Raw genomic sequence first — 16,177 nt, 5'->3', positions numbered from 1 at the left:
ACGTGTTCCTCTATTAAGTCAAGTGGTTTTAGAGAAGATACAAAAGACACACAATCTGTGAAACGTTTTATGCCTGAAACGTGTCTCAGGTTGCGTATTCCAATTCTTCCTGCATGGACATGACCACTCTACATTTTCGGTGATCTCAAAAACTTTTACAGGATACAATTAAAACAACCAAAGGTATACTTTGCCTAAAAATGTCCTGCCACAGTTCTTCAAAGAAGGCCGAATTTTAATTTAACATCAAATCATTGCACCCACAAGCAATGCAATTATGTTCGCATTACCCCCCTAAAGAATAACGCTGGTTATTGTAAAAAGTCATAGCTTTTAAATAATACAAACTAATATTAACAAATAATGTGTTTTTTTTCATCTCTAATATTATCCCCCTTTCATTTTGCTTAAGGCTCAGGGCCTGTACGTACAAAAACTTGCTAAGCACAGAAAAGTATTGCTAAATAGAAACAGGTTACCAGTCAGTGAAGTTAACATGGTTGTGACTGGTGCCCCACTCAGTTTTTGCTTAGCTAAGAAATGTTTCAAGCAGTATTTTCTGCTTAACAGCTTAATGAAATTTGGCCCTAGTCAGAACAGGGTTTCCTCAAAGGCAAAAGGCAGGGAAGAAACTTCTTAAGCAACTGTCACAAATGTCTTAATTAATTTCATGCAAACCCTAGTTAATCATTTCAAAGTTTGTTCAACTAATATGTTTGCTGTATTTTATTTGTGCAAGTTTGCCTCTGAGTGAAAAGTAGAAATGCTGGCATACAGTTGTTTGTCTCTTTCACAATGCCCTGAAGTTCAGAGTGTCTTTTTTCATGTTTTTTTTCTCGTTTTTTTTGCAGGACTTGCTTTTTCTTGCAACAATAAAGAATAGCTTTTGAAACTACTAAATTCTCTGTAAAATTTACTGGTAATATTAGTACCTTTTGTATCTAATGAGGTTTACTGCCATATCTAAAATGAAATCTTGTCAATTTTAAAGAGCTGTAACTTAAATGGAATGACTGACTTAACGACAAATGTCAAAGCATACATATTTAAACATTGACTGTGCTTTTCTGAACAACACATTAAAAACCAGTCATGGCCATCTCAAAAAAGACATTTAAAGGCACCGGACACGTCTGGTAATTGTCAAAGACCACTATTCTCACTTGGCGTATCCCAACATTTGCATAACATAAACAAACCTGTGGAAATTTGGGCTCAATTGGTCGATTAATTTGTAAGAGAATAATGAAAGAAAAAACACCCTTGATGCATTACGTTGTGTGCTTTCAGATGCCTAATAAAAGGCTTCAGCTGAAGTCTTTTTTTTTTTGGATGAGAAACTACCCCTTTCTCAAAAACTACATTACTTCAGAGGGAGCCGTTTCTCAGTGTTGTACACTATCAACAGCTCTCCATTGCTCGTTACCAAGTAAGTTATTAATGCTAACAAATATTTTTTAGTAATTACCAATAGTGTCCAGTGCCTTACAGATGCAGCTTTTACAAAAGATATCTAAGACTCGACGTCATCATCTTTCTCTTCTACATTCTTACTAGTGTTCTCCTCATCTTCAATTATTACCAACCCATCATCATCCTCATCCCTCTCTGAAATCGCATCATCATCGAATAGCTCCCCGTTGCTGCCGTCTTCCTCAGACCGCACCTCCCAAGTTCCCTCATCGATGAAGAACCTTGTGTCCTCATCATCATCATCCTCCTCCTCCTCCTCCCGCTCCTCGTTTCCCCGCTCCTCTTCAGGCTCTAAGCTCTCCTCAACTTCTGCCTCTGGGGCGTGCTCGACAAGATTGGCATATAAGTCGTCCTCGTTCAAGTCAATGTCTTTATCGTCAGGGGTTTCACCACCGTCTTCTTTTGGTTGCTCGATTTCCTCCGAAACGAGAACTCCACCACTTGGGAGGTTTTCTTCTTCAGCTGCTGGTATTTCAGTCTCTTCATGCTCAGCATCACTTGACTTTGTTAAATCGGTGGTTCCGGTTTCCAATTCCATAGGTGGTTCTGTCGTCATGTCACTCTCTGGACCATCGGATTCTTTGTCCATCTCTCTAATCGGTGGCTCTTCAAGAATCTCACCAGAATGCTCTGTATCCATATTGTCCACCTCACCATAAGTAATGTCCGTTCCTTCTACCGATAGATCAGGTTTTTCAGTCTCCCCGGAATCTGACTCTACATTTTCTTTTACGTTTTGATCTGAAACACTACTAGGCAACGAATCTTCAGTTTCCTCTATGGCTTGGTCTTCGATCATGACTTCCATAGTTTCCGAGGACGGCTCCTGACTCTCTTGGACAGTTGAATCAGAAGCCTCGACTTCCATCTCGGCGGAAGTTGAATCAACAGTTCCTTCCAGGGTTTCAACTACATCTCCACTTTCCGACTTTTCGGCAGGTAGATCTTCTGTCTTATCTTCGGGTTGTTCGTCCGTTTCTGCTGTCACCATCTTCATGGCAGCAAGAAGTTCTTCCCTCTTATCCTGGAGCTCTTTGATGGTCTCTGCTTCCATTTTCTCCACAGATGCTTCACTCACAGTAAAAGACAACTCTCCTTCCTCAGAGAGTATTTCTCCATCCTCAAGATCACTGTCCTTGGTCTGATGCTGTGCTCTGACGGCTCGTAGCTTCCTACCAACAGGTCTATTGATAGGTTGTTGTTTATCCTTAACAATCTTCGTACTGTCATTACTCTTTTCAGCATGGCCAAGCATCTTTCCATTGTCCTCCTCAGAGTCAGTGTTCACCTCCGCTTTGATACCAAGGTGAGCCAGTGTGGTATCCTCACCAGTGTCCGTTTTGTCTTGGCGTTGGGGTAGCTGCTGTTTCTCCTTCGATGTCTCTTTAATATCATCATCAGAGTCGTCATCGTCGTCGATGACGATGATGGTTTCAGACTGATAGGGTTTTGGTTGTGGGGCTTTAGGAGTTGAACTCTGGGCTTCTTTTTCTTTGCTTGCTCCTGGTTTCTTCTGCGGAATGGGTGTGCCGTGAGACTTAAACCAAGCCTGTGTGTAAAACATAATTAGCAAACTTTAAGAATGATTGAAATCTTGTTGATATCAGTCCCGAAACTACTGTGGGATTTTGATCAGAAAATACAACCCCCTTTATTTCTCACCAAACGAAACGTATCCTGCTGATTTCTTTTGCCTTGTTACATCCAAAAGTCAATAGTATTTCTTGAGTGATAATGCCCTCTCTGATAACATGTATATCTCAAAGGGGGTTTTCCCACCAAGACAATCTTCAAACCTGTACTATGTTAGTGTGTGCAAATTTTTGACCATTTAATATTTTCACCCCACCAATATGGGATTTGAGGCATGGCATGGTATCAACGTATATTATTGTTTGCAGTTACAACCATGTGTATAGCTATTTGCTGGGTAGATTATGTTCTTTTAAAAACCTGTCTTGCTTTCTACTCCACTACCGCAGAGTAGATTTTTGAGGTTTCAGGAGACTTCTCTACTATCGCAGAGTAGATTTTTGGAATTCGGGAGACTTCTCAGTTCTGAAAAGAATGTCCTGCCTTTCAACTACTAACAATGTAATGAACACCTTCCAACACCTTCGTGAATTTCATTAAGTTTTTACATGAACTAGGGTGAAACTGTACAGAAAGAGCTTTGAACTATTCTGAAAAAAAATTCTGTTGTTCTTTTCTCTTAAAATGAAAAAAAATAATAAAAAAATTCTGCTTATCTATGAGGACTCACCAGTGCTTTCTGTTTGTGCTCTGCCGTCATGCAGTGGTTGCGCTTAGCCATGAATTTATTGTTGTAGAACTTTGAGCAACATCGACAAAAGAATCCAGTCACAGGGATTACAAGGTCCAAACCTATAGAGGAGACCAAATAAGTTAAATAAGATTACGATTTTTTTAAACAAATCAATTGTTCTAATCCTGTGTTAAAGACATTGGTCACTTTCTGAACAGAAATTGTTTTAAAAGTTCACAGATTTACAAATAACTTACAGGGTTTACAGAAGGTAATGGTGAAAGACTTCCCTTGAAATATTACTCCATGAAATGCTTTACTTTTTGAGAAAACATTAAAACAATTATCAATTCTCGATATAGAGAATATCGTATTTATTTTAAACACATGCCATGACACGGCGAAAACGTGCGGAAACAAGGGTGGGTTTTCCCCGTTATTTTCTCCCGACTCAGATGACCGATTGAGCCTAAATTTTCACAGGTTTGTTATTTTATATATAAGTTGTGAATGATACACAAAGTGTGAGCCTTTGGACAATACTGTGTACCGATGTTGTGCGATTGCTTTAATGTAAGCATAACTAACCTGTGAACATTTCATTTCAAAAGGTGGTAGTGTTTTTACCGAAAGTGACGTGGTTATGTCCTCACATAAAAACCCGTTTTAGGAACACACAACCCAGATGGTTCTCATCCAGAAACATTTTTCAGATTGAAATGTTCTTGAATCCCTCTCTCAAGAACCACAATCCATAGGAGAAAATTATTTCCCAAAATGTTATGCATTATCAACAGCTGCAACCCACACAATAGCCCTGGGCCTGCAAACCAATCAGAGCGTTGATTGAATACACTGGATCCTCCAAACCCCTATAAATAACCCCACTTCTCCATTATCTCTTGTCTCGTGACGACAACTAGAGCAACCTAGTCGAAACATTGAGACCCATTTAAGAACTGACTAAACAATAGTACAGTTAACCACGATCCTATAAGCTAAAGTAGTAGTTCTTTTCAGAACTGACAATTCTCTTGAACCCCCGAACGTCTACTGGTAGTAGAATAAAGCAAGACAGTTCTCTAAGAACAAACTCTACCTGGCAAGTAGAAACACAGATGGCGTTACCACAAACCAAATATATATTGATACCTCACCATGCAATGCCTCAAATTCTGTATATAGCTGCAGTACTTTTACAAAATGTCTTACCATTAAAGTTTTTATGGTCATTTATTTTTTGAGTGAGTATCAAACGCATACCCTAAGGGTTTTTTTTTCTTCGATAAACGCAAGCGAAAAACTGGAACGGAATGGTGTGTCATGTAAGTTCCTGAAGTAAACGGAAAACCGTGCAATTTTGAGCCATATTTGTGTTGATCATTGTTTTCTCACTTTAAAACATCTTTCTATACATTTTATAACAAACGGTTTCAAACCTTTTCCTAGACCGATCCAAGGCAACGTGTCCCTAAAGACTTACCAATAAGTTCTTCCTGACCAGAGTCCGTAGCGGTGACCGGTGCCTTACCCTCTTTCAGTGTCATCTTGATAGATTTCCTTTCACTCTGTAATCCTGTCATGTCAAAGATTTTAAAATAATCCTCTTAGGGCCAGTGGTGGTAGTGAAAAAATAATTTCTGCTAAGCAAAAATGAGCAGAGGGAACCAGTCACAAATGGAACACTGACAAGGTTTATTAGCTGGTAAACATGTTATGGTAAGCATCATTTTGTTTTGCTTAGCTGCTTTTTTGTGTATATCCTATTTCCACTATGCAAATCCTATCTACTTTTTGTGTGCTTAAGCAGCTTTATGAAATTGGGCACAGCTGATTGAATGCGCTTAACAATTCCCAGGTTGTAGGGGATTTAATAGTGATCTAATTTAATCTGTTCTGATGAGTAGGTAAGGACATACTTGAGCAATGAAACATCATAATTGATTTTTAGTGTCTGGGACAAATTGTTGTGTAACCCGAAACCACCTTAGTGTGTTGTTGCTAGAAATGGTCAAGTCCATTGGACTCGAAACTCTGGGCCCAATTTCACAAGCTGTTCAGCACAAAATACTTCTAAGCAAGATTCTTTACTTAGCAAACAAATGAGTGGGGTACCAATCGCAACAAGGTAAATTTTCTGGTAACCAGTTTCTGTTAAGCAGATTTGTCTGTGCTTAGAAGTCTTTCATGAAAATGGGCCCTGCCGTCGCTTTCACAAAACTCTTTCTAACTTAAGACTTATCTTAGGACTAAGGACGAGTCCCAACCATGCACTGTAGCATGGGAACCTTAAGATTAATTCTTAGTTAAGACGAGTTACTCGTCCTAACTCGAGATAAGATGAGTCCTAACTCTTTGTGAAATCGACCCCTGGTGTTTCTGATCAGCAGAGTGTGGGTTCAAGTTCTTTGCTTTATCCTTCAGATAAGATGTCGGCACCTTTTAAAGGGACACGTTGCCTTGGATCGGACGAGTGGGTCTATTAAAAGCGTTTGAACCCGTTTGTTATGAAATGCATATGGTTAGAAAGATGTTTTAAAAGTAGAATATAATGATCCACACAAGTATCACTCGAAACTGCACGGTTTTCCTTTTACGTCGCGAACTATCACGGTCGGCCATTTATGGGAGTCAAAATTTTGACTCCCATAAATGGCCGACCGTGTTAGTCGACAGGGTAAAAAGAAAACCACGCAATTTCGAGGCATATTTGTGTAGATCATTGTATTCTACTTTTACAATATCTTTCTAACCATACACATTTTACAACAAACGGTTACAGAACGATTTTCAAATACCAACTCGACCGATCCAAGGCAATGTGTTCCTTTAATGTTTTTTCAATAAAACTGCGCCTTGTAAATGCTGTAGTTTGTTATTATAGACGCTAAAGACATTGGTCCCTTGCATTACGTCATACATGTAAAAAAACCCAGAACACTTATCAGTTATCGTTAAGAGAAAGGGGGTTGCCCCGGTGTAATCTAGTTTGGTTGGCTATTTGATCTTAACGTACCTGAGATGTTCGGTTGCGCTGTACCCTCAGTCATATCAGAGGACAGCTCTTTGGTGGGTGTCAATGGCTTATTGGACGTCAATGACTTATTGGATGTCATTGACTTAGTGGATCTCAATGGCTTATTGGATGTCAATGACTTATTGGAGGTGAACAAATTATTGGAGGTGAACAACTTATTGGAGGTGGTTATCCTGGTTGATATTGGTTTTGTCGTGGAGGACGCTTTGTTGGTAACAGGGGTCCTACTGGAATCGGCTGCTTTGTTGGGAACTAGTTTCTGACCCAACACAGGAACCCTAGTGGGAACGAACGTCCTGCTAAAGATTGGTGTCTTGTTTTGCGCATCTCCCAGGACCTGTTTAAAAGAGAAGTCTTTTTCAGTCAATGTGGAGAGAATAATCCCAGCAAATCCCACCAAATGTGAAGCAATGAAAGGCTTTTGAAAAATTTGTGGTTTAAATCAAGTGCATGAATCGAGAGAAAATGGGGGGAAAAACCATGCACCATTTTCAGCATGTCAACACCTTGAGTATTGGGCCTTTTCACATAATTGTACCCGCAAGTTTACTAGAGTTACATAGTTACTTCTACTGTATATTTCCCAGACCTTGCGAAGCTTCACATCTCACTTAAATTTGGCAGCTAAAAAAAGATAACCCAACAAACCAAAACCGGTCACTTCCGAAACCGTTTCATTTGTTTCTTCTTACCTGAGCTTCTTCCTTGTTCTTGACAGCTTTCAACTGAAACGAAATTATTAAAAAAGTGGAACCGAGTTTCAATCAGAGAAATTGAACCCCGAATAAACCCCACACTGTGCCAAAATAATTATTAGCATAAAAACGTACTTGGTAATGAGCAATGGCGAGCCGTTGATAGTATAAAACATTGTGAGAAACGGCTCCCTCTGAAGTAACATAGTTTTTGACAAAGAGGTAATTTTTCACTCAAATCATAAGAGACTTCAGGCATGAAGCCTTTTGTTATGCATATAAAAGCACACAAATGTGTTTTTTCTGTAATTATTCTCTTGCAACTTGGCGAGTCAAAATTTTCACAGGTTTGTTATTTTATGCATACTATGTATGTTGAGATACACCAAGTGAGAGTACTAGTTTTTGACAAAAAATTACCAATTGTGTCTAGCAGCTGATTTCACCAAACGCAAGGATTAATCCTATCCCGAGTTGGGACGAGTAACTCATCCAACTTAGGATGCGTCCTAATGTCTATGGATACGGAACTTAAAGCCATTGGACACTTTCGGTAAACAGTATTGTCCAAAGGCCCACAGTTAGTGTTTCACAACTGATATAAAAAATGAAAAAACTGTGAAAATTTAGGCTCAACCGGTCATCGGGGTCGGGAGAAAATAACGGGGAAAACCCACCATTGTTTCTGCACGTTTCGCCGTGTCATGACATGTGTTAAAAATAAATCCGTAATTCTCGACAACGAGAATTGATAATTGTTTTACTGTTTTCTCGAAAAGTAAAGCATTTCATGGAATAATATTTCAAGAGAAGTCTTTCAACATTACCTTCTGTAAACCCTGTAAGTTATTTGTAAATCTGTGATTTTTTTTTTTGTCCTGTTCCGAAAGTGTATAATGGCTTTAACTTGTCCCAAGTCCTAAGACTAATCCTAAGTTATGAAGAGTTTGGTGAAATCGACGACTGTGCTTTTAACCACCAAGCCACAGCACTTACCGCGATATGAAGTTTGCTATTTTGATGCTTCACCAGGGCTTTCATGTCTCTGCAGTAAAAATTGCATAAATTACAGCGCTTTCTGTATTCCTCCAAAGTCTGTAACAAAACAAAGAAAGAAAGTACAACAGTCTGATGAAAAGTAGCGTAAAAATAACAACAATAATAATAATAATAAGACATTTGTAAAGCGCCTTATGCAAAAAGCCTCTAAGCGCATAGAGAGAACAATAAAATAAACAATGAGAGAAAGATACAAGATACAAATAAGCAAATTACATAAAAGCAGCTTTAAACAAACAAGTTTTCAACAGGGACTTAATGCCTGTGACACATTAGCATTTAAGATTAACCATGGCGTTGGACCTTTATTTTCAATCATTATTAAATTATTTATCTTTGCGCTACCCGAGCTAGCTATGTGCATGTCTCTGTGTACACACATCGGTGTGAGAGTAAAAATAAAATTAATATTCATTATCCCCGATGCAAATTTAACATCTATGAAATCGTTGCAATACTCGCTGCTAAACCAACGATTCAAACTGCCTCTAGCTACCGGACACTCTTGGTGGTCTAGTTGGTAAGACACTGCTCTAGAATTGCAAGGGTCGTGGGTTCCAATCCCACCCGAGTATTATGCCAGGCCTGGAATTACAATTTTTTTAGGGCAAGGCCACTTTGGCCTTGGAGCAGGCCAAATTTTGAAGGGCACCAAGGCCAGTAGAAAGGGCACCAAGGCCAAAACAGTGAAAGTAAAAAAGGCATCAAGGCCCAAAAAAAAAATTGACCAGGGGGACCCCTACGGGTGGTAAACCCAATTAAACAGTTCACATGAATAAGGATATTGATAATCAAATCTCAATAAGGATATTGATAAATCATATCTTATTCATGAGCAAACTGTACCATTTTAATTTTAAAACAATATTTGTATTATTTAAAAATATAAAAATACTAACCACCCCCCAAAAAAAAAAAAAAAAAAAAATCCTTAATTGCCCTTCAAAAGAAGTCAAGTTTCTTGCATTTTGCAGCAGAGCTTTCGAACTCATCCCTTTCAGAACGCTTCAAAAGCTCTTTTCGCGGCATTATTCTATTATAAGTTATATCGTTGACCTGAAAAGTTGTTGCAAGCGATAGTAACTAAAAAGTTTTTTTTTCAGATCACGCGATGTAACAATGCCACCAGCAGAGGGCGGTCGAAAAACAACAGCGCCCGCTGTCGTTCAATGATTCATGTAATAGACGGGTCCCCAGTGAAAATGGGACGTCAGATGTTGGGCCAATCGCATGTACATGTGTACGTGTTTGCAACGGATGTCACGATGGGAATAACAAGTTGCGCTACTCGTTGTTTGTACGATGATGACTCTTGACCTGATTGCGTTGGATTATATTTGTTTACACTTCACAAGCGAAGTTTTGTTGGACGAAGATTAAAAACGTAAATATTTGGGGTTTTTTAATGAAAATAAAGGCACTACGGCCCTTTTTTTAAAGAAGAAAAAAAAAAGGGCACGACGGCCAATAGGAAAAAAGGGCACGGCAATTATGGCCGTGAAAAGCGGATTTTTTTGAAGGGCATCACGGCCAGTTGGAAGGGCATCGACGGCCATGGCCGTCGTGGCCGCCGTGTAATTCCAGGCCTGTTATGCCTGTGATATTTTTTCACAGGACTCAGGAAAGGCAAAATGAACAACTTAGCAACGTCTGGGCTGAATGGTCTCTAACTCAAACGGTTATGACAATAATTTGATTTACTACAATTCTTCCTCAAACTACTAAAGTGACACACACCATGTGGCAACTTAACAGCCAAACTGATGTATGTCTGTTATGCCTGGTGACATGCCAACATTGACAAGCCTCTAGCTACCGGACACTCTTGGTGGTCTAGTTGGTAAGACACTGCTCTAGAATTGCAAAGGTCATGGGTTCCTATCCCACCCGAGTAGCTGTGATTTTTTTTCACTGAACTCGGGAAAGTACCGAGCAAACAGTGCTAACACACATCGATGTAAGGGTAAAACCAAAAAGAATATTCTTTATCCCTGATGCAAATAACACTGTACAATGGTATAAACAAAAATATAAACCTCCATGTGTACTAAGAGAGTAACCATGAAATCGCCCAAAGTACCTCAAACCAACAACCTACCAAATGGCGTTCCGTTTTCCGGTGTTCCAGCGCCTTGCAGGCGTAACCCTCCCCGCACTCGTAGCAGAAGAACATGCGACTCATGTTCCCGGCGTTGAGATGCTCAGGGGCGTAGCTTCTTTGATTGGGCAGATTGCGCAGGGCGAATGCGACCTTCCGACGCTCAAGAGCGCCCTCGTACGTTTGCAGCCTGATACACGTCCTGATGTGATTCTTGGAACCAATGTGAATCTGATATGCCTGAAGCGTCGAAAAAAAAAAAAAACAATTCGACTACACTATGTGAGCCCAATTTCATAGAGCTGCTCGAGCACAATAATAAGCCAAACACAACAAAATGTGCCCTACCCTCATGGTAAATACATTCACGCACGGGTACAGACCCTATTGGTTGGCAAATGCCATGAGTTGTGCACTAAGCAGACGCGCAATTGTGTCTGTGTCACGCAGCCATTAGCTCTGTACAAAACAGGGCGTTGTTACCTCATTTTGCCAACCTACATGTATGACCCAATTCACCTGACGCCATCATCAGAATATTCTTGCTTGCGTAATACAGGTGGGCTATGTCACTGTGCGTTATTCAGTGAAGTGCGCATTTTAGGCAACGCGACGATTACATATAAACCTATTGCCAACCAAAGAGTGTGGCACAGTCGTCCTTTTGGTTTGGAAGCAGTTTGCAAAAACTAATTCTACTATCTCACAATTGTGTTATGTACAAGGAACTGAAAAGAGATTACAAGGTCCACACTTACTGCTCCATTCTTTAAGGATGTATTGCAAATGTAGCACGTCCAGAGCGTCATTACTCGCTGGTACAAGAATCCTTGGAGATCTAGGGCTTCTAGGAGCTCACACTGAGGGAAAAACCAAGCATTGGGTTTATCTTATCATATCAACGCTGGAATATTTATTTATTTACCACACTAGAACCTCACTTGGTAACGAGTAATGGGGAGATGTTGGTAGTATAAAACATTGTGAGAAACGGCTCCCTCTGTTGTAACGTAGTTTTCAAGAAAGAAGTAATTTTCCACGAATTTGATTTTGAGACCTCATAATTAGATTTTAAGGTCTCAAAATCAAGCATCTGAAACCACACCGTGTGGCACGGTTTTTCTTTCCTCGCAACTTCAACGACCAATTGAGCTCAAATTTTCACAGGTTTGTTATTTTATGCATATGCTGAGATACACCAAATGAGAAGACTGGTCTTTGACAATTAGGCCTACCAAGGGGTCCAGTGTCTTCAATATTTTGTTTTACTGAATATTACTAGTTTTGAACTAACCTGATTGCCGATGCTGTTAACTTCTGGACTCAAGGGTAATGGCCGGGGTCTTTTAGTCAAGGTCTTGCCAGCGACACCTCCACCGACAGCTTGGACATCTTTGGATTTATCCTTGTTTTGATCGACGGTGGGCGCACCAGCCGGAGGTATGGATCCAGCTACCAATTTCACATCTGCCCCTGTTGAATTTTGAAGATTCTTTATGGGTAACTTGTCTGGTATACGTGCTTTAAACAACAAGTTAACGAGGACAATGTCTCCCTGGGTCTGATAAACCCTTCTTGTCATTGAAAAACTCTTTGCATTTGGCTTTATCAGATTTGCCTGATTCCTCTTGGGGAATCCTTGCATTCTTGCGGAAACTGGAGTCTGCTTTGGCGGAATCACCGGTCCTGAAGGAGTCGCCGGTCCTGAAAAACCTCTCGGAAAACCGGCTCGAGGTACCTGCGGGCCTAACCGGTTAGCGAGTGGTTGGCTCGGGAGTTGTCGGTTAGCAAGTGGTTGGCTAGGGAGATGTCGATTAGCACCTAAGCCCAGTGCTAAAGGAATCGGCTGGATTCTGCCGAGATCAAGATCCAGATTTCTCCTCTCCGGTGGGTTCGTCAGTAACTGGTCTGCTACGTGCGTCGTCCGTGCTAAACATGGATTGAGCACATTGAGCCGAAGGCGAAACTCATCATGTGGACCTTGTTGTCTGTTCAGGTCTCGTTCACGCCATCTGGCTTCTATTTCTGCAAATGTATCCAAGACATCCACCTTGGGATCATCATCCCATCTCCTCTCGTCCCTCTCCCGGGAATGTTCTCTCTTAGTCCCGTAGTCGAAAGGTGGCTCTTGGAAAAGGTCTTCGCCTCTTCTAGATTGATCTCCGTCGCTGAATCTCTGGTCAGGGTAGTCCCGTTCTTGGCTGTACCTTCTGGAAGGTTCTTGGTCGGGTCTGCCATCGGCGTGCCAACTGCCTTCATCAAAGTCTCGATGCTTACGCTTTTGGCCCTGTCTATCGCCCCTGTCGTCAAACTGGTCATCCCGGGCGAAGTCATTGGATTCTGATCTGGAATATCCATCACGCCTGGGAGAGTCTGGGTAGGATGGGCTGTCACCTCTGTACGACCTGCCCTCATCTTGGTACAACCTTCGGTCATCTTGGTACGACCTTTCACCTTGGTACGACCCGTTGTCATTATCATCACTCCTGCGACCATAATCGGCGTCATGGTACTCCCTCTCTTTTGAATCCAAGTCTCTGTTCCTTGAACCCTCCCTTCTTCCTCTGCGATACCCAGAGTCATCCCGTCGGTCTCTGTCCTGACTCCGTCTTCCGTAAGAATGCCCTCTATCATTTGAATTATCCCTCCTGTCACGCCCCCCACTCTCCCTAGACCTACTCCTGCGGTCGTAATGGTCATTCGGTGACCGCCTCCCGTAGGAGTCTCCCCTAGGTTCAGACCTTCCAGGAGACCTCCCAGGAGACCTCCGTTGCTGACCGCCTCTTCCCCTCTTCCTTCGGGTTCTATTGTTCTTTTTAGCGTTAGTAAATCCTCCTCTATTGGCCTTGGCCCCGCCCCTGGGTTGGTTCATCTCTTGCCCGACTCCTGATTGGTTCATCTTGGCTCTGGGTTGGTTTATCTGGAGAGCTGATTGGCTCATCTGGTTACCCCCTTGCGGCCAGTTTCCTTGAAATCCTTGAGCTGCATTGAAGTTCTATTTTAAAAGAATCGAAAGAGAACATTCAATAAGTTTGATATAACATGTAACAAAGGGCTTCTAAAACCAAAAAAGATGAAAAATCACAACGTCATTTCACTGCAAAACATCTCCTAAAATAGCACTTTTGTTACACGAAAACTTGAAAAACTTGTCAAACATTGTATCACGCAGCAGAATCCAACACAAAACAAGTACGCACCAAGATACGTTTTTGCAGTAAAAGCATTTTCATGCGAGACACAATTTTTGAAAAATAAAGATACAATGTTTTGCAATGGGGTGACAATATGAACAACTTTTGTACTTGGGGTGGGGGGGGGGGTGGGCACTCTGGAATAAAATATTGAAAGTTTACATGGTTTAGGCATAGCACACTGAATTGAAACATGTTTTAAAAGCCCACTGTGCAGTCCGGGACATTGAATATGATCCAAGATCCCCAAAACTTACAAACCAACAATTTTTTTTATTTGTTCAGTGTTAACCAATACATGCACAGCTACACACTACACCAGGCCTTGGCCCAATTTCACAGAGCTGCTAAGCACAACAATTTGCTTAGCATGAAATAAAAACAGATTACCAAAGAAATTTCCATTTGTTGCATATTTCTTGATACTGGTATTCAGCTGTTTTGTTATCCTGAAAATCATGTGGAAATTTGGTTGATAACCCTGTTTTCATCAAGGAAGAAACTTCATGCTAAGCAAATTATTGTGCTTAGCGGCTCTATGAAATTGGGCCCTGATATGTCACGGAGGCGACGAAGGTGATTGCCTCCATGCCCCCTAGTCATTCATTGCCTTGGTGCCTGTGAAATGCTCCAGTAGAAATTAACAATTTCCTCATAGGGTGCCCTTTACCAAGGAGAAAATGCCTTGGTGCCCTTGCCCTTTAAATAAAAAAGGACACAGTCCTGTTCACCCTACACACTTTAAAAAACTACAAACCATTCCATCGTTGGAAATCATTCTCCGCTTAGGATTTGGTCCGGTGTATAAGTTCCCATCGCCAAGAGCCACCTGGACGCCTTGCTGCTCCTGCTTCTGCGCATTTAAGATCCGTGCTCGCTGCATCTCAAGCATCTGAACCCTCTCATCAATAGCAGACAGCTCACTGTTTGACTGGTATCCCACACTGTTGTCCGCCCCTCCTTGTTGAGTTCCGAAAGCAGACATAAAAAGTCGGTTGATATTATCAATAACCTTGGGCATATCTAGATCTGGAGGCTGTTGGGCAACTGGGAAGCTAGGGGCAGGTTGACTCGGTACAAACTTGGGCTGTACTTGTGCAGCTCTTGTGTCGTGCTCCTCAATAGCCTGCAAGAGGCCCATGGCTTGGTCGGCAGACAGACCTAGCGACGACACATCTTGAGAAAGAAGGTGGTTTCGTAGTTGGGCTAACTGCGCTGTGTTTAGATGACCCAGTGTCTCAATCACAGCTGCTAGATCCATGGTGCTTTTTAGAAAAGATCCTCCTTTCTCTGAAAAGGTCCGCTCGGTGTTTTACAGAACAGCGACAAAATTGGACTGGTCGCTCAGAGATCCAGCTGTGAAAAACAGAGGGTAAAAACAGAGGGTACAAATGATTTATTGTTCAAAGTAACAAACACAAATTGTTATTTGTTGTATTGGGACGGTGGGTTATGTATGACTTGAGGAAGACTGAGGCCAATAAATAATTATGACCAGTGCATTTTCAACTTCCAAGTCAACAATCAAATATTTATAAATGGATTAAAACATAATAAATATAATCCAGGTCTCGAAATAACGCTGGGGATGGCACCCACAGCAATTGTCGCGCTGCCCTAAACTTTAGTTTCAAATCAATGCAACATAAAATTTTCCTCATATTTAATATAACTTAGTGCCCCTTATCAGAGGAATATTGCTGTGCTCCTTCAATTTCAAGTGCGAAGAACCCTCCCAAATCAGTTAGCAGAAAATTGTCAGAAACTAGAAAGTGGGAATTCTGTTTAAAAATTAAAAAACAATAACTCTGTAGCTGCCAAATTACCCTGTACAAACTGACTTAGGAAGTTAGGGTAGGCCTGAAAAACATAAAATGCATACATCACATGGATGTTTCCCCTGTAATAAAGTCGAAGCTTCAATCAAGATGGAAGGAAAGGGTTAAATTTCCAGTCAACCAAAAAAAGCAGATGATGATGTCTAATCTATAGTAAAAAAATTAACATGCGATGCAATGCAATGCAATGCATTTTTAGTTAAGTGTTTTTTAATTTTACTAAACTAAAGTAAGAAATATCTTGTCCCAGTCTGAGTCTCTATCTTGAATATTATAAACTCAAAAGACAACATGAAAAAATACAATCAAACAATACCGTCCATAGATTAGCGTTTCCACAAAAACAAGCAAACTTCACGTTCCACTCACCACTACCAACGTCAACCGAGAAATTAGACAGGTTTTTTCCCTCTGTAGGTAGCAGAGTAAACTGCACCACACATGCTTGCTATGCGCACGCGCCTACTGCAGGGGTATCAACAACAGCGCCCTCAAGCAGGTACAACACATCAGGGTC

General features: G+C 41.0%; 1 protein-coding gene across 2 annotated transcripts; it reads right to left on the bottom strand.

The window, feature by feature from the left end:
• Nucleotides 1-665: 665 nt before the first annotated feature.
• LOC139947867 (uncharacterized) lies at nucleotides 666-16,118 on the bottom strand. 2 transcript variants are annotated; one of them, XM_071945690.1, is made up of 11 exons: nucleotides 16,030-16,118; nucleotides 14,580-15,178; nucleotides 11,923-13,623; nucleotides 11,387-11,488; nucleotides 10,629-10,868; nucleotides 8,468-8,566; nucleotides 7,469-7,501; nucleotides 6,756-7,113; nucleotides 5,223-5,315; nucleotides 3,737-3,858; nucleotides 666-3,022 (listed from the first exon to the last, which is right to left on the bottom strand). In XM_071945690.1, exons 2-11 carry the CDS (start codon nucleotides 15,081-15,083, stop codon nucleotides 1,514-1,516), a joined length of 4,761 nt encoding a protein of 1,586 aa, XP_071801791.1. In that variant the 5' UTR covers nucleotides 15,084-15,178; nucleotides 16,030-16,118; the 3' UTR covers nucleotides 666-1,513. The 2 variants fall into 2 exon arrangements, with proteins under 2 accessions (XP_071801791.1, XP_071801790.1); XM_071945689.1 differs by having other exon boundaries at nucleotides 15,977-16,097.
• Between the last annotated feature and the right edge of the window lie 59 nt (nucleotides 16,119-16,177).

This window comes from Asterias amurensis, chromosome 15 (genome assembly GCF_032118995.1).
Source record: "Asterias amurensis chromosome 15, ASM3211899v1".
Classification (NCBI taxonomy): domain Eukaryota; kingdom Metazoa; phylum Echinodermata; class Asteroidea; order Forcipulatida; family Asteriidae; genus Asterias; species Asterias amurensis.
This window is presented reverse-complemented; position numbering and strand designations above follow the sequence as displayed.

Bases quoted from the DNA above. Each gene is read 5' to 3' on its own strand.
- LOC139947867 (XM_071945690.1), bottom strand. From the start codon at position 15,083: ATGGATCTAGCAGCTGTGATTGAGACACTGGGTCATCTAAACACAGCG. The intron at 3,859-5,222 runs GTAAGTCTTTAG...TCTCCTCTATAG, and splicing joins TGGTCAGGAAGAACTTATTG to GTTTGGACCTTGTAATCCCT. The intron at 3,023-3,736 runs GTGAGTCCTCAT...TTTTACACACAG, and splicing joins AGCACAAACAGAAAGCACTG to GCTTGGTTTAAGTCTCACGG.